This window comes from Marmota flaviventris, chromosome X, assembly GCF_047511675.1.
Source record: "Marmota flaviventris isolate mMarFla1 chromosome X, mMarFla1.hap1, whole genome shotgun sequence".
NCBI classification, from domain to species: Eukaryota; Metazoa; Chordata; class Mammalia; order Rodentia; family Sciuridae; genus Marmota; species Marmota flaviventris.
In genome coordinates this window covers 66,652,602-66,676,462 of record NC_092518.1, presented here as the reverse complement: position 1 = coordinate 66,676,462, position 23,861 = coordinate 66,652,602, and the positions used below count along the sequence as shown (strand labels likewise).

General features: G+C 34.5%; 1 protein-coding gene across 1 annotated transcript in view; it reads right to left on the bottom strand.

Moving 5' to 3' along the window:
- Positions 1–1,045: 1,045 nt before the first annotated feature.
- Positions 1,046–23,861, bottom strand: part of Sh3bgrl (SH3 domain binding glutamate rich protein like) — a 73,322-nt gene continuing 50,506 nt past the window's right edge. Inside the window, exons 2-4 of the mRNA XM_027934223.3 lie at positions 16,510–16,695; positions 10,376–10,456; positions 1,046–3,729 (exon numbers count right to left, since the gene is read on the bottom strand). Coding sequence (XP_027790024.1) covers positions 3,697–3,729; positions 10,376–10,456; positions 16,510–16,695 — 300 coding nt within the window. The 3' untranslated portion in view covers positions 1,046–3,696. The remainder of the gene's footprint in view (positions 3,730–10,375; positions 10,457–16,509; positions 16,696–23,861) is intronic.

Sequence of the window (23,861 nt, the reverse complement as noted above, 5' to 3'; positions counted from 1 at the left end):
TGCTGGTGAAGTCAAAGATAAAACCAATCTACAGCTTCTACAATAGCCATCACTGAACTGCTTGCAGAACTTGCCTGGACACATTGTGAGCTCACCTGTATGCATTGTGAACTATCTGTTGGTGCAGCGACTTGTGGTAGTGTTGGGGTATTTTTGCTGATGATGTCATTGGTGGTACAATTTTTCCAAAAGGAGCCGTCAATTGGCTTGGTGTATCTTCCTCCCTTCTGCTTGTCATGATCGTCCAGCTAAAATTTGGGGGCCAACAGAGGTGAGGAAAAGAACCTCACCCCCCGCTGGTACAAAGACCTCTCCACAGGTGTGGCTGTATACTGGACCGGTAGGCAGTGACGGGTAAGATTCAATTGCAATGGTACCAAAGGACCATATGTACTATTGGACAACCTAAGGCAGGCACGGTCCCTAAGCCACATGCTTGTTGTTTAAACAGAGAGGGGGAGATGTTGAGAGCCACAGCTGAAGGGGCCCCAGCAAACTTCCAGCTGCCGGCTGATGATTGGCTCACCGTGGCCCCAGCAACATCTAGCTGATTGGCTCCTCTGCGGTGATGCTCATTGGGCTGTTTCCCTGCCCTTTCAGACCACGGAGCTGCTCATTGGGGGACTTTTTTGGCTCCGCCCACATGACCCAGCCAATCGGCCTCAAGAGCAGGAGGATTGTGGGAGGTGGAGAGAAGCTTGTGGGGGAGAGAGAGGCTTGTGGAAAGCCGGTGGTGGCAGTTGGGCTCTGAGGGTTTTTCCTGAGGAGCTGTGTGGTTTGGTGTGTGGTTCTAAAAATAAAGTTAGTTTCTTTTGACAAGTGGCTCCTGATTGTGCCCAGCCAGACTGCGGCAATTAATTATATCAAATGAAGATGTTTAAAAGGCTCTCATGGTAAAATAATAATTTCATTAACAGAATGGTTACTATATACATAGGAATTCAAAATTATGTTTGCTAAATAAAGGGATGACTGATAATATACAGTGACAGGAGTGGTGGGATGGGGGCAGAAGATCAGAAGATTCAAATTAATCAAATATGAATATCTCTTAATAAATTTTATTTGATTCTTCAAAAGAAATTTATTTTACAGAGCAAAAGATTAGATCAATTTCAATCTTCCTATATTTTCAACATCTATGACTGAGTAATAAAATTTATGTGAACCCTCCATTTTACTTTTTGCTGAATGAATAGAATATGTAAAATGAAACCTGGCATCACCAAAATTCTCTGAATTTAGACTTTCCAAGCATTAATTAGCAATCTTTGCTTTAAAATTCTCTTTCCCCCTACACTCACATTCCCAAAGAAGTCTTGACATTTAACAATACAATCAATAACCAATTTGCATTGTTTGGTGAAAATGGAAACTTTACTGAAGGTCAGATATTTTAAAGACCACATCAGCTCTAAAATACAAAATTAGCAAATTTGTAGATCTGATTTACAAATACAAATATACCAAACATAAAATAAAAAGTAGCAAGGATTATTTTTCCAAATACTGTGAAAATTCTTTATAAAATGCACCTTAATATTCAGAATTTTATTTGCTTTTGTTTTCTTGTATCTGCCAGACATACATTTCTCAGAGTTCCATTTAGGAAGACTCAATTTTACCTTTTACTTTAAATCCACAGAAACGTTAATTATAGGGTGCTGCTAATAGACATAAACACCTTAAAATACATCTATTTTTGAATAATTGTTTATAACAGTGTTAAATTTCTTGATACAAAATTAAAGGTAAACTCTGTCCATGAAGAATATTCCAAATATCATCTGTAGTACTTAATAAAGCTTAGAAAAAGACAAGCTAACTTTTAGGACCTCTCAAAATCCATTATAAAACATCCTACTTTCTAGAGACCTATGCAGCTTTTTTGTAAGCAATAATCAAGATATTTTGACTCTGGTGTATATTCCAAATTCAGGACAATAAAAAAAAAGACAAATACCGAATGTTTTCTCTGATATAAGGTGACTGACTCATAGTGGGAAAGGGGGGATGAACATGGAGGAATAGCCGAATAGGGCAGAGGGGTGGGAGGGGAAGGTAGGGGGCAGGGGGTTAGCAATGATGGTGGAATGTGATGGACATAATTATCCAAAGTACATGTATGAAGACATGAATTGGTGTGAATATACTTTATATACAGAGATATGAAAAATTGTGCCCTATATGTGTAATAAGAATTGTAATGCATTCTGCTGTCATGTATTTAAAAAATAAAATCAATTAAACAAAGAAAACTTAGAAATTTCATTCAAATTGTTTTCTTCCCATTATTTTCTCTTTTATTCCCTTCCCAACACTCTAAAAAAGATAGGACTCACCTAAAATTAAATTATATTAAATAAAATTTATATTACTTAGAAACTCCAGGAACACACAAATTAGGTTTCTAAAAGTAGTGAGTTTTATTTCAAAGCATCACATTAAATTTGAATCTCAGTCAACAAAGCCATATCTTCTTATATGTTGATTTTTGCAAAGAGTACAGACTTGCAAACAACAGATACGATAAAGTATTTTAACGTAAAAGGTGTTTGTTTTTTGTAGAAATAAAGTAGTACAGAACTAGCATACAATGTGAATATCTTCTTGGTAAGTGATTTAGGCCATGATTCTCATCTTTTAAAGTTGTCAAAAATATTTTAAATGTTGCTCTGCTTATTTGATACTTGTACTTTTTGATAGAACCATAGGAAAAAATCTCTCTACTTAGATTAATGTACTCACACACTATATGCCTAAATTTAAACATAAAAGTTATATATCAAGAGATAGTGACATTCATTATTAAAAAGTTTTGTTAAAGGGAGAAAAATCTCTAAAATTTTTTATCAAAACCCCAAACAATCAAATCTTGGGCAATAAGTACCAACATATTTTATAAGAGTTAATGAAGTATCTAAGCTCTTTGTAAGAGGATGCCATTTTAAATTTATTTGTCATCCCTCTTCCATGACAAACACATAAACATTTCACTGAAGCAAGCAACTTAGAAATGTGGTTCCATAACTGTGTAGTTAAAGAAGGAACTTGCCAATTAAAAGCATTTATTATTTTCTTGTTTGGCTTTGATTTTGTGGGAAGTCACCTATTCTGATCCCCTAATATGCAATGAAAGTCTACATTTATAAGCTTGGAAAACTTGTGGTGCAGTACATAGAAGTTTCTTCTACAAAATAATGGGAATGTTTTGAATGCCAGGAAATTACAATGTTTAACATATCACAAACATTACCTGTAAGTACTTTGAATCACAATAAAATCACATTAAAAAGGTACACATTCTTGTTCACCAAAATTAATGAGGCAATTTGGGAACAAGAGACAGATTCTCTCAATGTTAACCTTTAGATATTCTTAACCTGCAATAAAAAATAGTTTAAAAAGAAGTGTGTTTTCTGTAAAAATCAGTGAAGTACATAAATGCCTTGGCACAATACAATATTATCCTACGATACCTACTTCAAAATGTATGTTCATCTCCCATTCTCCTCACCATCATTTTCACATTTTAATTATGCTTTCCTTTTGATTGTTTGCATGCAAGAACACCAACTAAACTATTTATTTCAACATTAAGCCTGTTTCTTTTGAAGCCAAGATTTTTTTTTTTTTTATTTAACAAACGCAATGGAGACTCATTTTTCAAGATGCTTAAGGCAGAATGCTTAAGGTTCATGCTTGCTGCTTTGCCTGGGCTTCTGCTTCCTGAAATGAAAAACAAAACAAATATGTTTGAACATAAAGTGATATTCATGTGTATTTTTGTTACACTACTAAGGATATTCAAAAACAGTAATTACTCCCCAAAATTAATACTTTAAAAAATTACTAATAGAAAAAATATAAAGTGGAAATGGCTTTCTGGAAATACATAAAAACTATCTAATCATTACTACTGGTTTGGAAAAATTCCATAACAGTAAGTGACTTACAGTTTATAATTGATATTTTATTTAAGAAGAGTCAGCTAGTTCTTTTTTTGATGATTTTTCACAATAGCTGAGTTTTCAAAAAATTGTTAACTAAAGTTTTGTTAAGTTTTGTTTAATTAAGGATTAAATTACTTAGAAAATGTGGTTATCCACTCAAGGATTGTGACTTTTATGTTTCATGACAGTAGGCAGAAGAGATCAGGTTGTCTTCCTTCTCTTCTAGACAGCGGGCAACCTAGCATAAGGAACTCTAAACCAAACTACATACATGTTCTAGCTCTCAACAAAATAAATTTCAAGTTTTTTGAACTAAAGATTTGTGGCAAGGGGCTGGGGTTGTGGCTCTGCGGTAGAGTGCTCGCCTAGCACGTGTGAGGCCTCCAGTTTGATCCTTAACACGACATAAAAATAAATAAACAAAAAATAGGTATTATGTCCAACTACGACAACAAAATAAAATATTTTTTTTAAAAAAAAGGTTTGTGGCAAAAGTAGCTTTGGCAAAAGTAACATCAGTCTTAGGTTGCAGAAATCAAGTATACCAGACAACAATCTTGAAAAATCTGTCATTAATTTAAGATGAGTTGATCTAAGGTGGAAACAGGAACAGCTGAATATTTCAAAATGAACCTAGAAGGGGGAAAAGCAAAAAGAAATGATGGGCTTTTACACCCTTCCAAAAAAAGCAAAACAGAAGAAGAAAGGTCACCATAGATTTTTTTTTTTTTTTTTTTTGTGGTGCTAGGGATTGAACCCAGGGCCTTGTGAACGCAAGGCAAGCACTCTACCAACAAAGCTATATCCCCAGCTCAATCATCCTTAATACAGATGAAAAAAAAAAAAAAAAAAAAACAGATGAAATATACTACTGATCACTTTCTAAAATGTCTAGTCAGAATTAAGGAAGGGAAGTTTCTAACTTCAAAAAAGAATAGATCTTCTATTCACATTATATACCTTGTTTCATTTTATAGAACAAGTTTCAACAATGTCCCAGCAGAAAACAAATTTTACACCAAGATTCATCAAATGCTTAAAATATATAGCATGGAGCAGTTGTATAAGCAGTTATATAATAATAATATAAGTCTTTCTTCCTATGAGCATGCAATACCTCTGAGTAACCAGTATTTTAGACCAGTTTAGCCTCTTAAAGTTATATCATATCAATCTTTGCTATAATTTGTCATAAATTCCACAGCTCTTCAACTTTACTTCTTAATTAAAAATTACTAAAAGGCAAATCACATTCTTTGTAATTAGTCTTTAGAATAAATCATAAATTATTTACTTTTCTACTTACATTTTATTAATAAAACATATAAATTGATTCAAATTTTATTATTCCTTGAAAGAAAGTAGTCAATATTTATGGAATCACAAGTCAACCAATCAACCAGCAATCTTTAGAAACAAGAATATGAGGTGCACTCTCCCCTATTCCTAATGTAAATATCAGACCATGGTTTTGAGTCAGGTAATCCCGGATTCAAATTCTCATTCTGCTACTCAATTATTATGTATCTATGGACAAATTTAATGACTGGAGTTCCATTTTTCTCCTGTGTAGAATGGTATTAGTGACACTTAATTCTTAGGGATAATATAAAGATAGAATGAGATGTCTGTTAAGTGTAGCTAAATGCTCACCCCATTACAAGCATCCATTCTTCCTTTTTCCCTCTATTTTTTCCCCTAGTAACCCAATCCAAGTCCTTAGCTAGCATTATCTGTCTTGAAGATGCAGTAAGAATATGATGAATTAAGCAGAAATAGGATTGCCTTCAAATTTCACAGCAGAGGCAAGACTCCATGGTCCCTCCCTAGAGCATGATGATACATCCAAAGCTAATGAGAACATTTCTCTAACGAGCACTCTCTATTCCCTGAACACACTGGTAAACATACTTCTTTAAGGTAGTCATTTTCTTTTCAGCACAAATATCACTAGGTTTGTTTTTTAGCAAAAATATAAATTATTTTATTTCATATCTCAAAACCATCACCTTCACTGCAAAACAAGAAATTTCAGTGGTAAGATTTTTTGAATTAATAAAACAGTAATTTATAGTATTTATGTAACTTTTAAAAACATCAAATGTACAAATGTATGTAAAAATATTTTGTCTTCTACAGAAAAATCCTTGTTTTATGAAAATATTTCTCAGAAAGAGTTTTTATTTATTTTTATTAAATTATTTATTCTAATCTGTTATGCATGATGGCAGAATGTAATTCATTTCATATTATACATATAAAGCACAATTTTTCAACTCACTGATTGTATACAAAGTATTTTCACACCATTCATGTCTTCATACATATACTTAGGGTAATAATATCAAACTCTCAAGTGTAATAGTTTTAAAAAAAATTAAATGTAAAGAGTATGCATATTAATTATTTGGAAATAAAGAATGAGAGAAAAAGATGCATATGGGCTATGGTTCCTTTCAATCACACCTTTTGTCCTATTTATAGGTTATAAATCCAACTAGAAACATCCAAAACAATAAGTCAAAATAAATCTGTCCTTTACTAAGATGTTTTTCTCAAGTATTAGAATTTTGGTGGATTAATTTGGTTGTCCCTTCTGTTAAACATGTAACTTGCTAAGTTTTACATGTTGATTTGTGGTTTTATCCATAAGATTTTCCTACATTCATTAGACTATAATACCCAATGTGAAATCATTAAAGTGTGATTTAGTCAGCTTTTTTGTCACTGTTACAAGAATAAGGCAGAAGAGGATAAGTTTATTTTGGCTCATGGTATCAAAGGTTCAATTCATAGATAGCCTATTCTATACCTTGGGCCCAAGGTGAGAACATCATGACAGAAGGGAATGGCAGAGGAAAGCAGCTCAGAAATCAGCAACAGAAAGGGGAGAGAGAGGGAGGGAGGGGGGGAGAGAGAGGGAGGGAGGGAGGGAGAGAGAGAGAGAGAAAGAGAGAGAGAGGGAGGGAGGGAGAGAGAGAGAGAGAGATATCTCTGCTTACCAGAGACAAAATATAAATCCTAAAGATAGCACCCCCCACCCCAAACCTACTTCTTCCAGCCAAACCCTACCCACCTACAGTTACCACCAAATTAATCTATATTGGTGGACTGAACTGCTTATTAGGTTACATATCTAATCATCTAATGATTTCACATCTGAACATTTCTAGTACTGTCTCATACATAAACTTCTGAGAACACCTCATGATCTAAACCATAGAAGAATATGAACATTTTTGAAGTATTTGATATGTATTTTGCCCTTCTGTTTTTTCTAAATTTTTACTACCTCCAGTACTGAATTGAATATTTATTTCAATGAACTCTTCTCAGCACAGATTATTATCATTTTGTTTTAATTTTGCTGATTTCATAGAAGAAAACTGCATTTCATTTTACCACATTTCTTTTACTTTCAGAATACTTTTCCAATGTGGGCTACTAGTTGTATTTCCTATTTAACATACTTTATGTTCAGACAGTTCTTTCTTGAAGGCTCATTGTCCTGTTCAATGTGGAGGACTTTGAAAATTGAGCTAAAGAATGGAAAATGATATTCTGATATAAAACTTATCACTTTTAGTCTTGACAAAACATATTAAATATTTTTTAAAATATTTTGGTTGTGATGGACAAAATATCTTTATTTGATTTTATGTGGTGCTGAGGATCGAACCCAGTGCCTCACACATTCTAGGCAAGCACTCTACCACTGAGCTACAACCCCCATCCAATGTATTAAATATTAACATTTGAAATCTCCCTATTATCAATCCAACCTTCATGTCCATTGTCAATTCTAGACCTCCTGTTATTAACCCAAGATATCAACTCTCTTTTTTTTTCTTTTGTACTGGGGATTGAACCCAGGGGCACTTAAGCTCTGAGCCACATCCCCAGCCCTTTTTTTATATTTTTATTTAGAGATGAGTCTCACTGAGTTGCTTAGGTCCTTACTAAATTGCTGAGGCTGGCTGTGAACTCACATCTTCCAGCCTCAGCCTCCTGAGCTGCTGGGATTATAGGTCTGCACCACTGCACCTGGCATCAGCTTCCTTTTATCTAATCCTTTATAACATCCCCTGTTGTTCTCCTCTACTCCTACTCCCAGGTTTAAACTATGATAGACAAAAAACAAACAAACAAACAAAAAAACTATCACCAAGCTGACTGGCTCATGGGTTCATCAATTTTAATTTTCACTGGGCCCTCGTTCAGTTATTTCTATATATTTGCCTATCTTCAACAAGAGAATTCTTTCATTTTTCTCAAAATTCTAATGTTGCAAATTTCCCCTCACTCCTAACAGGTAGCTTCTCTTCCTGCTTCACACTGAAGTTAGAATACTTTCAAACCTAAACTTTCCTGACCTTCCCACATATTAAAATTTCTCTTTTTAATACACCTCTTCTCATTCCTTTCAATCTCTGCAGAACATCACATGTTCTCTCCTTTCTAAGACTAACTTTCACCTTTCACCTTCATATCTCTCTCTCTCTCTCTCTCTCTCTCTCTCTCTCTCTCTCTCCCTTAATGGCTTTCGTTTCATTTCCCAGTTACCATACTGGTAGCTTCAAACCCTTCCAATTCTTATATACACAACCATCTCAATTATTGCTAATACTGAAATAATAACATCATTGCTTTCTCCAATTCCTTTTGGATACACAGAGGTAAAAGTGAAACTACCTAGTATAGCAATCATAATCTGGCCCCAATCTACCTAGCCAGTCTCACCTTCTCTATTTAATATTACCTATTGTGAAGTTATATTGTACTACACTCTGCTCCCTGAACATATTCTCATGTGAAACTACACCCCCCAATTCAGTGGTTTCTATTGCTAACCCTGTGAATGGTGCCTTCATTATTTTGGAATCACCAGTAGCTAACATGCCATTCTCCTCTGTGAAAACTTCCCTAATCTCCTTAGTAGAAATTTATGATTATTTCTTAACTCCTACAATAATCTGTCATATCAGTCTTAAACAATCATGTATCTTTTTTTTTCTTTTTCTTTTCTCTTTCTTTTTTGCAGTATTGACAATTGAACCCCTAAGGGTATTCAACATCTGAGCTATGTCTCCAGCACCTATTTTTTTTTTTTTATTTTGATGCAGCATCTCACTTAATTTCTGAGACTAGTCTCAAACTTGTTATCCTTCTGCATCAGTCTCCCAAGTTGTGGGATTACAGGCATGGACCACCATGCCTGGCACAATGTGTTTTGAATTAAAATTATTGTTACACAATCTTTGTTACACAGTTATTTGCACATATCCCCACTTGATTATAAATGCTTAGGATGAGGTACTATGCTGTGTTCTATGTCTATGTCCCACTATTAATGTCCATGCTTGACACTCAGTAAATACTTGTTGAATGAATGAGTGAATGACAAATTTAACTGAAGGAGAGGAAGTTAACCACCACAGAAAGCATTATGTTTTCTTTTATGCTTCCTTTCTCTGCACTGACACAACAACTTAACCTGGGTCTTATTAATTTAATTAAGCCAAAGTGCCTTACCTAAATTTTGTTATGACTGAAAGTATACAAAGCCTAAAATGTGACATTTTATTCATGGGAAAATAAAGTTTGGCAAGGAAACAATTTCACAGTAATACAAAATGCTAATAAAATGATATCTAGTGAACACACAGACAATAACATAAGATATCAAAATTGGAGAAGGAGCTGGAGTTTAAATAACCTTTTAAACATGAAATCCATTGCTAAGAGCATAAGACAGTTTGATAAAACAGGGGCTTTATATTTTGATTAAACTAATTTGTGTACAGAAGGTCCTATTGCAAAGGCAAAGGTATATTTAGAATTCATAGCTTCAAGACATTTCATTAGATAGGCGATTTCCTTTTTGTTTTCTTTATTTTGTCTCTCCTGGGAACATTGCCACTGGAAAAGTCAATTTGTTTTGGCAGGAAAAATATCCCAAATTTAGCCAGCAATTTAGTGAACAGTTTTGTAACTCAAAAGTCTTACTTAACTTGAACAAGTAAATACCATTAGGTCTCACACAAATATAATGAGCCCACTAAGGAGAGAGATTACCATTACAACTAAGACATGCTGTTCTTGTAGACAGTTGGATTTGTAGGAATTTTAGCAACTGCTAATCACTTATTTTTGAATGGTTAATTATGAAATTGGCCTTGGGTATCTTGATAGGGAGGTCACTCCACCTACCATATACTTTTTACACAAACATTTTATAGCTTTATGTGTATGATTACACACATCTGTCCTACTAAGGTTTCATTGAATGCAGAATAGGGACTTTTAGCAATGATGCAATGCCTTTGACTCAATCTACATGCTTAATAAATAACAGAATATTACTAATTAAAAAACCTAGCAACAATAAAATGATCTATAAAGCAGGGAAAACCAAATCATACCTTTGAACCAGGTGGTGCTGTCAAGCCTAAAAAGGCATAGACTGCATTATTTTCTCGAGCTTCAAAGAAGGCATCATAGTCCTTGGTGAAAAGAAGGCAATAATAATTAGCACTGTGAAACTAACAAAGGAAAGAGATTTATTTATAACAACCTAACTGTTTGATCAATTGTGTCATGGGGGGCAGACAGGCTAACTTCCATAATGCTAGAATTCTGGAAGGAATAGTAAAGAGACAGGTTTTTCAATCTCTAGTCTTTGGGGCCCAAACTGCAGAATGTTTTTTTCTGTATCACTTAGAATTTATATCTGCTTGCAGCTTCCTCCACTACCCCCAATAGTTAACTATTTGCCAGTAAGAGAATATTTCTGGTGGGAGACTGTTGTGTCAGTACTCCAAACTTCTCTTCCATTATTCATTGAGATGAAGATTTTTTCATAGACCAAATATTATCTTTAAATGCCAGAAGAATGGTGAGTCTGTGCCATATTTGGGGGAGGGGAATGAGATATTCATGAAATATGACCACAAGAGCAACAAAAAGACTAAGAGGATTCTGCCTTTGGGATCCAAGAGAAGCCTCATACAACTGAGTTTGGTTAGGCTTCCCACTGCCACCCTGTAAAATACCAAACTAACTTCTCCAAAATTAATAAGCAGACTTGCCTAAATTTGACGATGACTTATAATCAATAGTAAAAATACTCAGAAACAGTCATTGTCTGCATCTGGACAATTGGATATTTAAGCATATAGAAAGAAGCCTGGAATTTTGGCTGATTTATTAAAGCTCAAAAAATTTCATTATTTGCTGGTTTCTCTAGAGAGTGCCTCACCAACAGATTACCAAATATAAAGTTCATTCCAAGTACTTTTTATTTTTTCTGGGCATTTGGAGGATCTGAGTTCAGAGCTTCTCAAGCCAATGACACCCCTCAAACGTTTGGACCTTACTCCCAGAAACCATCAGAGAGTAATTTTCCTCATATTCAGAATTTCTTTCAAAACAATCAGAATTTCTTAAAAAATGTTTTATGAAAATCACTGCTGAGAGAATAAAAAGGAAAATATTTGCAAAATGCATACATAGGAAAAAAACTGTATCCAGAATAAATAAAACTTACAAATTTGAACAGTGATAAAATAAATAGCCCATTTCAAAGTAAGTGAATTAACTGAACAGACACTTAACAGGCTATAAGGATGGAAATAAGCCCTTGAATGGATGCTCAATACCATAAACCATTAAGCAAAATGCAAATTAAACTACATCAATGTTTATAGCAATACAATTCACAATAGCTAAGCTATGGAACCAACTGAGGTGCCTTTTAACAGATGAATGGATTAAGAAAATGTAGGACATATACACAATGGAATACTACTCAGCCATAAAGAAAAATGATTTCATGACATTTGCTGGTGAATGGATGGAACTAGAGACTATCATGCTAATTAAAATAAGCCAGTTCCAAAAAGACAAATGTTGAATATTTTCTCTGATAAAATGGACACTAATTCAAAATAAGGGGGATTAACAAAAAGAATAAAAAGAAAGATCCATGGAGCAGAAAAGGGGAATGAAGGAAAGGGAGGAGGGATGGAAAAGGGAAAGACAGTGGAATGAATCTGACATAACATTCCTATGTATGTGTGTGTGTGTGTATCACAGTGAATCTTACCATAAAGTATATCTAAAAGATACTAATTTTAAAAATAACTATAAGTAAACAGCAGAATCATCAGTAAAATAGACGGAAGGGAACAGGGGGAGGAGAATCAGGGGAGGGGAAGGGGAAGTACTGGGGACTGAATTAGAACAAGTTATATTCCATGCTTTTATAATTATATCAAAATAAATTCTACTGTCATGTATAACTAAAAAGAACCAATAAATAAAAAAGTGGATTTCAAGGCTGGGATGTGGCTTAGTGGTGGAGTATCTGACTGGCATGCATACGGCCCTGGGTTTGATATTGAGCACTGGTAGAAAAAAAAGGATCCCAAAACTTACCTTTATGATTTTTCATAAGAGATATTCATATTATTCATCTTGGCTGCTCAACATAATTATTTTGATATGTATATCCTTGAAATATGAAAATAAATCCTACCTGTTCATGGCAATTATTATGGGTTTTATTTTTACTATTTTTTTTGGTACCAGGGATTGAACTCAGGGGTTCACTGAGCTGCATCCCTATTTTGTATTTTATTTAGAGACAGGGTCTCACTGAGTTACTTATCACCTTGCCATTGCTGAGACTGGCTTTGAACTCATGATCCTTCTGCCTGAGCCGCCTAAGTTGCTGAGATTACAGGTGTGCACCACTATGCCTGGCTAACTTTTTAAAATGTAATTACAATGGTTTTGGCTGTCAGGTCAAACTATTTTCACATAGAAACAGCAATGTTCTATCAATTCTTTAAAGAATTGTAACCTAATATTAATATATTTTAGCTACTGTTTTTTATGTTCTTGAACAATTAAGGGAGCTCAAGATTACTTCTCTCCAACTCCTAAGCAACTAATGAAATGCTACCACTATTTGTTATATGCGAATCAAATATTAAAATGTTTTAAGCCTTTATTTTTAAAAAATATTTATTTTTTAGTTGTAGATGAATACAATACATTTATTTTATTTTTTTATTTTTATGTGGTGCTGAGGATCGAACCCAGGGCCTCACATATGCTAGGCAAGTGCTCTACCACTGAGACACAACTCCAGCCCCTGTTTTAAGTCTTTAAATGCCTATAATTATCTCTATTACAGATATATGCCTTTGGTGGCAAAAATAAAAATAAATCAATTAAAGTGATTTATTTGCAAAAAAAATTCCAAGAGACACCAAGACATATCTTTTAATTTGATTTAAAAAAATGATAATAGTGATGGGAATGTAGCTCAGTGGCAGAGCATTTGCCTAACATGTGTAAGGCCTTTGGTTTGATCCTCAGTACTGCAAACAACAAAACAACAAAAACTGACAAAACCAAATACTGAGAGTATTACTGAGTATCAGGAATGATCATACCTGAGAATGCAAAATGGCTCAGACAATCTGAAATCATTTTGACAGTTTTAAAATGTAAAAATGCAATTACCATATGAGGCAGATTCCTTGGAATTTACCCTTGACAAATGAAAATCAGTATTCATACAAAAATGTCAAGCATGGTGGTACATGTTTATAATCCCAGTGACTTGGGAGGCTGAGACAGAAGGATCACAAGTTCAAAATCAGCCTCAGCAATATACTGAGGTTCTAAGCAACTTAGCAAGACCCTGTCTCAAAATAAAAACTAAAAAGGTCTGGAAATGTTGCTCAGTGGTTAAGGACTCCTGGATTCAATCCCTGATATCCCCCCCCCAAAAAAGAATGCAAATGTTTAATGCAGCTGTAGTAATAATTGCCAAAATCTGAAAGTAGTGGTAAAATTATGGTAAATGTGTAAAATGATATGCTAGTCAGAAATATAAAGGAAAAAAACTATTAATAAATGTAACAACTTAGATGGATCTCAGATGTACTAAATTGACTGCAAGAGGCCAGTCTCAAAAATTTACACATTTTATGAATCCATTTATTGTGGAGAGAGTGGTCATTTGATTCATGGCCTCTGATTCTCTCGTGGCTGCATTGTGCTGGGAGCTGCTTGTGCAAAAGCGCAGGTCAAGATGGCTCAGTTGCTATGGTGATGCTGGCAGGGGAGGCTATGTGCAAAGGCACATAGCAGTTGTCAGCTGAGGCCTTGAGTTCAGACACCAACTCCCAGGAATAGAGAATTCTGAGCAAAACAAGATGACCCTAATATCTTGTCAATCCTGCATCTTTCAGATTATCTGCTTTGCTGAAAATTTCCCACAAATTACCATTTGATGAAACCTATATAATAAACGTGCTGAGCTAGCTCTGGGTCTTCCCTTTTACATTCTATATGTGTCTATTTGTCTTTTCTTCAGCCCCAATTGTGAACAAGGGTCTGGTTTCTGAATTGATGGCCCAGGCGTGAGTCCTGGGCAATTTATGACCTTGTCAAAAGGATAAAATTATAGTGATGGGAATAGATCAGTGTTTGCCAGGGGTTAGGAGTGAGCAAAGTGGGTAACTTTTTTAAAGGGATGACATTAGAGAGTTTGGATAATGATTCTATGTCCTGATTAGAACACAGTCTATACAAATCCATGCATGTGTTAAAATTCATAGAAAACTTTAAACCAAAAGCCAACTCTATTAACTGTAATTTAAATATTAATTTAAAGTGACACAAGCAATGCATTCACATTTTAGGGACTATGGTAAGCATACACACACACACACACAAACTGCATGATCAAAAATAAATGACATTTGGGCTGGGGATGTGGCTCAAGCGGTAACACGCTTGCCTAGCATGCGCAGGACGCTGGGTTCGATCCTCAGCACCACATACAAATAAAATAAATATTAAAAAATTCTCTCTCTCTCTTTAAAAAAAAAGTGACTTTCAATGTTTTCAACAGAAATAATGATAGTTGATTGAGGAGAAAGAGATGTATGCCCTAGTTTATTGTGACAGAATGCATACTATGTATCAAAAATCTCATATGGTACCCCATAAATATGTACAAATTCACGTGTACATTTTTTTAAAATATTAAAATTTTAAAAATGGAGAGGTCAAGACTGCTAGTTGGCTTGGATTGGACTGGATGAACTCTGAAGCCTCTTCTAGTTCCTGAATTTCACTGATTTGCAGAAATTTCAAAAAATATATTCAAAATGTATATTCATATTGAACATATATATAAATTTCATTATACAACAGAATATTCTAACTGCTATCACTATCTGTAGAGTATATCTTTGCAGCTAGGCTCTCTTCTATAGCAGCAAATGAAATTCCCATGTTACTTTTAGAACCGACAAATTCACTAACAAAGAAAATACTTTGCAAAAATGAATTTTTCCATTTTTGTCATATTCCTCATCTATATGCTCTGAAGTGGCACACAAAAGTCTCTCTACCAAAAGTGTCATTCTCAGTCATATCTAAGAAGTAGAAGATTTGGACTGGTGTCTCTAAAAACATTTGTTCCTCAGACATGCTAAGCCTGAGTACCTAGCAACATAAATATTTCTTTACTGCAAGTTCCTATAACCCTTTTATATGTTTTTGTACCATGCCATTACTTGTATGTAGCTTTATAACCATTATAATTTTTTGTTTTTTGCATGTTTTTTTCCACATTCTACTCCCCAAAAGCTCCTCAAAAAAAGAAACTATTTTATTTATACTTGTACTTGCCACAGTGCCTAGAATGGCCATAGGCTATGGAAAATAGTTAAATTCATAGGGAACAAGAAAATAAAGATGAACACAACTACACTGTGTTTAATGTGAAAAATAAATGACATGGTATACTTCAAAGTCTGAAAAAGAGCAAAAACTCAATATTTTGCTTTTCTCATTCCTTGTATGGTTTCAATGAACTTATTTAAAATTTTAAGCAAATCCATTAATGATAAAAAAAAATGGCAAGCATTACCAACTTTAAGCAGAAAAAGATATTTCTCTTTCAAACTAATTTTAATCTAAATAAATAAAGCAGCTAACTTCTTTTCAAAGACATTGCCATAGACACACCAGAAACAATATAATTGTTCTGGCTGGAATTAAGATGAAGAAATATAAAGCTAGCTGGGAGTGGTGGCACATGCCTGAATTCCAGTGGCTTGGGAGGCTGAGGCAGGAGGAGTGTGAGTTCAAAGCCAGACTCAGCAAAAGCAAGATGCTAAGCAACTCAGTGAGACCCTGTCTCTAAATAAAATACAAAATAAGGGTGTGGAGGTGGCTCAGTGGCCGAGTACCCCAGAGTTCAATACCAGTAACCCTCCCCCTCAAAAAAGATTGCAGAAATATAAAGCCAATTGTATGTCTAAAGTTTCTATTTTCTGTGGATGATTCAAACATTTGCTTCTTACTAGAAGTCATAATAATACAGTTGCTTAGTATTAATATAGTGGGCAAATGACTGCATGCGAGAGAAATGACTATACACACGCAGATTTGGAGATGATGGTGAAAGGAGTAGTATAGGTTTTAGGTGATCTATTTTAATAAACAATAATTTAAATTGTTTCATTACCCCACGGTACTGGCTTTCATTGAAAATCTGAGGTGGCAGGGGGTATCCTGTGGCTGGTCGACTATTTTCAGGTACATTTTCTCTCATCCACTTCCGATTCTCTTCATTGGCTGCAATATCTTTTTCTTCAAATCCTATTTTGTTGGCTTCTAAGAAACCAAGCACATCTTGCTGTTTCTTCTTAATCTAGGACATAAAGGACAAGAAATCATACTTCTGAGCAAATAGCTTTTGTAGTTTTTGTTTTTCTAATTTGACAAAAGTTGGTTTGTGAAATAGCAGAAATGAATTCAAACATGGACCAAAATTTATGATTTCACAGAAAATATGGTTTTCCCTTTTTATTTAGTAGTTTTGTTGTGGTTTTTTTTTTTTTTGTATTTTTTCCTTGGGCACTGGGGATTGAACCCAGGGGTACTTAACCACTAAGCCATATTCCCAGCCCTCTTTTGTATATTTTTAAATCTAGAAACAGTGTCTTGCTGAGCTGCTCAGGGGGCTGGCTTTGAACTAGCAATCCTCCTGCCTCAGCCTCCTGAGTTGCTAGGATTATAGATATGTGCCACTGCACCCGGCTTTATTTACTGTTTTGGTTAATGATATCTCACAAGTGGCTTGAGTAGCTTTTAGCAGGTCCTTTCATTAGTTTCACTTTCTTTTTCCCACTGAAAATTCTCATAATAATGCTAAAACATATATAGCTGGTACATATCAATAACTGTAAGAAGTACAGTTGATTCAAAAGTGTGTGTAGTGGGAAGCTATATTTTCTAATTTTCTACGAGCATTTTTTAGTTTTAGCCCTTGTCAAAAGTCTACAAAAAATGACCTCAGTTTACTTACCATCTTAACAAGCATCATATACTCATCAGAAATGAAACTTTCCTTCAGAATAACACAAACCTCAGAGTCATCTAAGTCTCATTTTATTGTGCAGAACAGAAATAAAATAAGAATATATAAGAATTAAGCCTGCCTGTAGACTAAATTTGGGCATACCCATGCCACTAATTAGCCCAATGGGCTGCTAAGACAACTTTCATATTTATCTGTGTTACTTCTTTAACTGAATCATACCTAGGAGAGAACTTTGAAAATAGTAAAATCAATTCTTTTTACTTAGGTTTCTCTTCTGATGTCCATTCATTGAGAACCTGGATTCACCTATATATGATAGTTTGCCCATATTAAAAATCCTTACTTAAAATTATCAAGACACAGAGAACAATCAGTAAGTTTCTTCATGGAGTCACACAAAAGACACATGAGATAGAAGCATCAAAAATCAATTTAAACCCAGCATGGTGTGCACATCTGTAATCCCAGAAACTCAGGAGGCTGAGGTAAGAGGATCACTAGTTCAAAACCAGCATCAGCAAGGCCTTAGGAAGACCCTGTCTCAAAATAAAAAAATAAGAAGGTCTGGGTTTGTGGTTCAGTGATTAAGTACCCCTGGGTTCAATCCTTGGTACAAAAAAAATTAAATTATATATAAAAAATTGGTCCTGTGAATTGGAATCAAAATGCAAAATTAAAAAGCTCACAGGTGCCAGGTGTGGTAGCAAAGGCCTATAATTCTAATGACTCAGGAGGCTGAGGCAGGAGAATTGCAAGTTTAAGGCCAGCCTCATCAATTTAGCAAGAGTCTTTCTTTAAAAAAAAAAAAAAAAGCTGTGGGTGTAGCTTAGGAGCAGAGCACCCCTGGGTTCAATCAAGAGTACGAAGAAAAGAAGAATGAATTAAATTCATAGTCAAGTCCCCTCTCTACGATTTACACCTCCCACTCCCCCCACACATGTATACATGCACATAGAGGTTGTATTTTTGTACAAGTTGCATGTGATTGTGGATAAATAGTCTCTTTCTCATCTCATAACACCAGGTTAAAAAAATTCTCAAATTCTTCCAACAGAAACTGGAATTTCTAAAGATTATTTAGATAAGAATACTGAATAACCTTCTTTAAAAATAAGCCAATCCCCAAAAATCAAAGGCCAAATGTTCTCTCTGATATGCAGATCCCAACACACAATGAGGGCCAATAGAAGTTCATTGGATTAGACAAAGGGGAATGAAGGAAAGGGAGAAAGTATGGGAATAGGAAAGACAGAAGAATGAATCACATATAACATTCCTATGTTCATACATGAATAAAATGCCAGTGTAACTCCATGTCATATTCAACCACAAGAATGAGATCCTAAAGAATAAGTTATACTCCATGAATATTTAATGTCTAAATACATTCCACTGTCATGTATATCTTAAAAAAATTAAAAAGGGAAAAAGATAAGCAATAATTCATCATAATTTACTACTAGGTAATATTCTTCATGGGAATGCTATTTCCTCACTGGCATATATAAATGAAAGTAAACTTTCATTCCTAAATATAACATATATTTTCTTTTGCATTTTGAAGAAAGTCAGTGTAAAGAATCAGTATCCACTGAACTAGTATACTTGATGAAAAGTTCAATTAAATTGGTGATTTTCAACCTTAAGAGCAGGAGAATTCAGTCTATATGTAATATGTCAAGTAATTTTCAATTATCAGCATATTTACAAATTTGTGTAGATATAAAGATGTCCCATTTATATGATACATTCAGGAACCCAACATTCCAACAGATTTTTAGGGGGATTAAGAGGTAAGGATAGCTAATGTGCTAAGAATTCTATATGAACCTGGGAGAAATACCATCTGTCATGTTTATGTGAAGAAAGGGCAAAAGGCCTTTAAGATAATAAATGACCCTTTGAGGCCTTTCCCACTTTATTTAATGCTTGCTATGTTGAGAATATGGTGTTAAGATGGTGGCCTAACCTGGTATCATAAGCATGATTATATACCTTCTCTGATATCTTTACCTTCCATCCATAAGCTCTGTACCACAGGTATTTCTCCCACGCTCTGAGATTGTCTGACAACAATAACACATGCCTACTAAAGTACTCTATATCTCTCTAGGCTGAACAGAATATGCCATAATCATAATTTGTTAATATGTCTGCCATGGCAAATATGAACATTTGTTCAGCTTCGACTCTTCATGGAATGTTAAAAAACAAACAAACAACTGTTTCTTTTTTTTTTAACAACTGTTTCTTAACTTGATCATATATGTAAGTACAAAATTTCACAAATTTATTTTTTCCAAGAAGCGTTATTCTATCTATAAAGACTTACTGCACAGTGGCACACTCCTGTAATCCCAGCAACTTGGGAGGCTAAGGCAGGAGGATCACAAACTCAAAGCCAGACTCAGCAGAAGTGAGGTGCTAAGCATCTCAGTGAGACCCTGTCTCTAAATAAAATACAAAATAGGGCTGGGGATGTGGCTCAGTGGTCAAGTGCCCCTGAGTTCAATTCCTGGTACCGCCCCCACAACCCCCCAAAAGAGTTGCTGCCTCTTTGCTACGTCTATAGATATATTTTATCCACAAAACTCCCAGACAGGAGGCATCTATTGATGCCTAAGTAGTTGTCTAATTTCCGTAATGGAACTTGAAATAAAATATACAATGAACAGATATGAATAAAAACTAAATGTTGCCATGAAGGAAAAAAAAAATGGATGACATAAGGGTTAGCTAAGGAATAATTTAAATTTCCTACAAAAATAACTTTGGCTTATTTCACTTGGTATAAATAAACAAAGACAGGGGAATAAATCTGACACAACTTTCCTATGTACATATATAAATACACCACAATGAATCTCTACATCATGTACAACCACAAGACTGGGATCCCAATTAGAATAAGATATACTCTATGTTTGTATAAATATGTCAAACTTTACTGTCATGTGTATCTAAAAAGAATGAGTAAAAAATTATTTTAGAGTAAAAGGCTTTTGATAACCTTTTTAGCATACAAATGCATTTTAAAGTGTGCAATGGCACTGTCCAGGAATCTAAGGCAATCTGTTTCAAAGAGTAAACCACACCCCTTACCTCCACCCAAAGTATGTCAAGTCATTTCTGTGCACAAGTCAGATTTGAAATTCAAAGTATTCTCCCCTCTAGAACTTTAGATAAGGCAAAAGGGAGGAGGGGAAGGGAGGGGGCATGGGGGTAGAAAAGATGGTGGAATGAGATGGGGAAAAAAAACATTTTTCTTTCCTCCAAAGATAAAGAGCTGGGATATTGAAAAATTGTTGCTTGAATGAAACAACTACCATCCAATAAGCTTCAATAAGATCTGTGCTTTCATGCCAAGGGTCAAGTTTCTTTTAAAGACAAGAGACTGACAAGGTTTCTGCTTCAGAAGGGTACTGGTATTAATGTTCTAAGTACTAAAGGAAGAAAAAAAAGTTACTATAATACTTCAAAGGAAAAAAAGAGATAATTTGCATGAAAGAAAAGTGCCAACCTACCACAAAACAAATCAAAGTGAGGATTTTGCCTTGTTTTATAATCTACCTGTCATATTTCTCTACTGACCCTTTAATGAACAATGACAGAGGTTATGACTATTCTCTAAATGATAGTCAGAAATTATACTTAGGAATTAACAATATTTCTTGGGTGCTTTTTTGGTGGTACCCAAAAATTTTTACTAGGTACCCTGTAATGTCTAAAAAAAATATCAGTTATATCTCCCCAATATTACAATGTGGTGGGTAAGATTAGACTAAGACATATTTAAAAGTTCAATTACAACATGCTATTTAAAATTGTAGCTAAGGTAACAATAATAGATGATTAAATAAGAGGGGCCCAATGAAGAACAAAGCCAATGAGAGAACTGAGAGCAAGCATTTATTGCTGTTAGCAATGCTAGTTAGACTAAGCTTAGAAATGATGGCACAAATGCTAAATCCTCCATCCATGTTGCAAGTAATCTATACTTTAAGTGAAAGGTAAATATTTTCAGTAAAGATTAATACCTAGCTACCCAGAAGGATAAGGCAAAAAGATGCAAATTTAAAAGTCACCCTGGGAAACAGAAACTTTGTGTCAAAACTAAATTTTAAAGAAAGGGCTAGGGGTATAGCTAGGTGGTAGAGAACATGCTTAGCATGTACCATGTCCTGGGTTCAATGCCTAGCACCTCCTGCTACACACATAGCTTACTAAAACTGCTCAAATGTGAATACTGAGCTCATAAAGGTGACAGCATAAGGTACTAGAACAATAATGTGTAGTTTTCCAAAATAAAGTTGGAAAGTTTCTAAATTGATGTTCATAATCTCTGCTACTAAACTCATCACATATAATTGAAATCTATAAATTAATAAATGATTATATGGGTCTATATTTTTTTTTCTTTGAACAGGTTATAATTTGTGACTCAACTTCCTCAAGGAGATATGCAGATATACAGACTTCCTGTTGTTGTTTCTGTTTATTTCAAATGCTACCCTGAAAGGGCCCACTTTACTTTTTAGAAAAATAATAGGCCTATTTTTGTCTAGCTTGTGCCTAAGGATTTAACAGCAGGGTGAAAGAAGATTGAACAAACAGCACGTAAAGCTGCCATTTTAGTCTTTTAATAAGCCACTTACAAAGAGCACCTAAAAGGAAAATTAAATCTAAAAACCTATTTAGTATGTCTGGCACTAGACCAGTAAAATGTTGCCACTTGTGAAGTCCTCTAGTAGTCAGAGAGATCCAAGCGTATTTTTAAATAAAAACTACCCTGAATCCTTAAGTCACTGACTTCCTATTTTTAATCTATATGCATAACCACAGTAAAGACACTTATTTTCAGTTTGTCTGTTCAGAAGCATTTTCTAAAGTGTTTTAGTCACAATAAGCCACACAAACATGTAACTAATATCTCCTTACCAATAACAAGCAGGTCTGAGTTAAGATGACTATCCAGAATTTTCCTACTCATCTCCTACCTTCACTTATAATCTCTGGAAATTTCCTGATGGATGTTCCAAGGTGTGGAAGCATGAGAACAACTAAGGTTCACTATTTTATTTCCACAAAAAGAAAAATGATTCCCCATTTTTGTTACCTATTTTTAACTGCACTTCTACCAAAGTCATATCTGCAATACCACTTCTAAATAGATGTTAATGGCTAAGTAATTTCAAAAATATGTTCTAGTGTAGAAAGAAAAAATAAAGGAGAGCTGGGTCTTAGAGTGGTCATATTAAAGAAAGTACAGTTATGTGCAGTTTCTGAGTTAAAAAGGCTTTTCTTAACTATGACAGATCAGTTATGAAATAATTTAGTCATCCAGCTGTTTCTTATTTGGAACTCACATCTGTGCATGCTTTTTTCCAGAATCAGAATGCACTTTACTCCACCTCTCATTCCTTCCAAAGTGGATTTATTTATATATATATATATATATATATATATATATATATATATATATATATATATATATATTTTCATTCATACACACACACACACACACACACACACAGTGAAATAAGGAACATTTAGAGTACCATTCTGCCCTAAAATACCTAAAATGCCTGAAGCCAGAAGTTCTAACCATTACTGATTCAGTGCTTTGGAGTTCACACAAAGGGCGGAGTATGGATATTGGAGTGGAAGGAGGGCTGCCTAGAGAGAAACAGGTAAGGAAGACAGTGAAGTTTTTTGTCTACTATTAAGATTTTGCCTAAAATTGTTCCTACATACATTTTAAAATAAGAACATATAATAAAGGGATAGAAAGAGCCTCCCCAGAAAATCCCAAGAGGAAATTTCAAAAATTTATGTTAGTATTGACTAAGCTTTGCACAGAATAAAGATGTTTGTTTAAGGGGAAAGGATGACTAATGCTGTACCTCTCTCCACTAGTGTCATTCTAACCTATTCATCCAGGTCTGTTCCTTCTATGATATCCTCAATGACCACTCCATCTTCTCCCTCTGACGTCCTGTGTTTGGATTTTAATCAAATAACAAAACAGCAACCACTTAACCACAGGAGATATGTTCCAAGGTCCCCAGTGGGCGCTAAAATTGCAAATAGTATCAAACCATACAGACACACACACACACACACACACACACACACACACAGTTTTTTTTCTTATACATATGAAATTATAATACTGTTTAGCCTACAAATCAGGTAAAGTTGGAGATTAACAACAGTAATAATACTGTTGAACAATTACAGCAATATTCTGAAATAAAAGACTCGTGAATATGCTCTCTCTCTTTTGACTGTCATGGGCAGGTAGTACTTACAACATGTATGTGCAGAACAAAGGAATAATTTACATCCTGGGTAGGATAAGCAGAATGTCATGAGATTTCATTTAAAACTTATGAATCATTTCTATGATTTTTCCATTAACATTTTGGATCACAGCTGACCACAGGTAATTAAAACCATGGAAAATAAAAATGAGGATAAGAAAAGAGTACAGG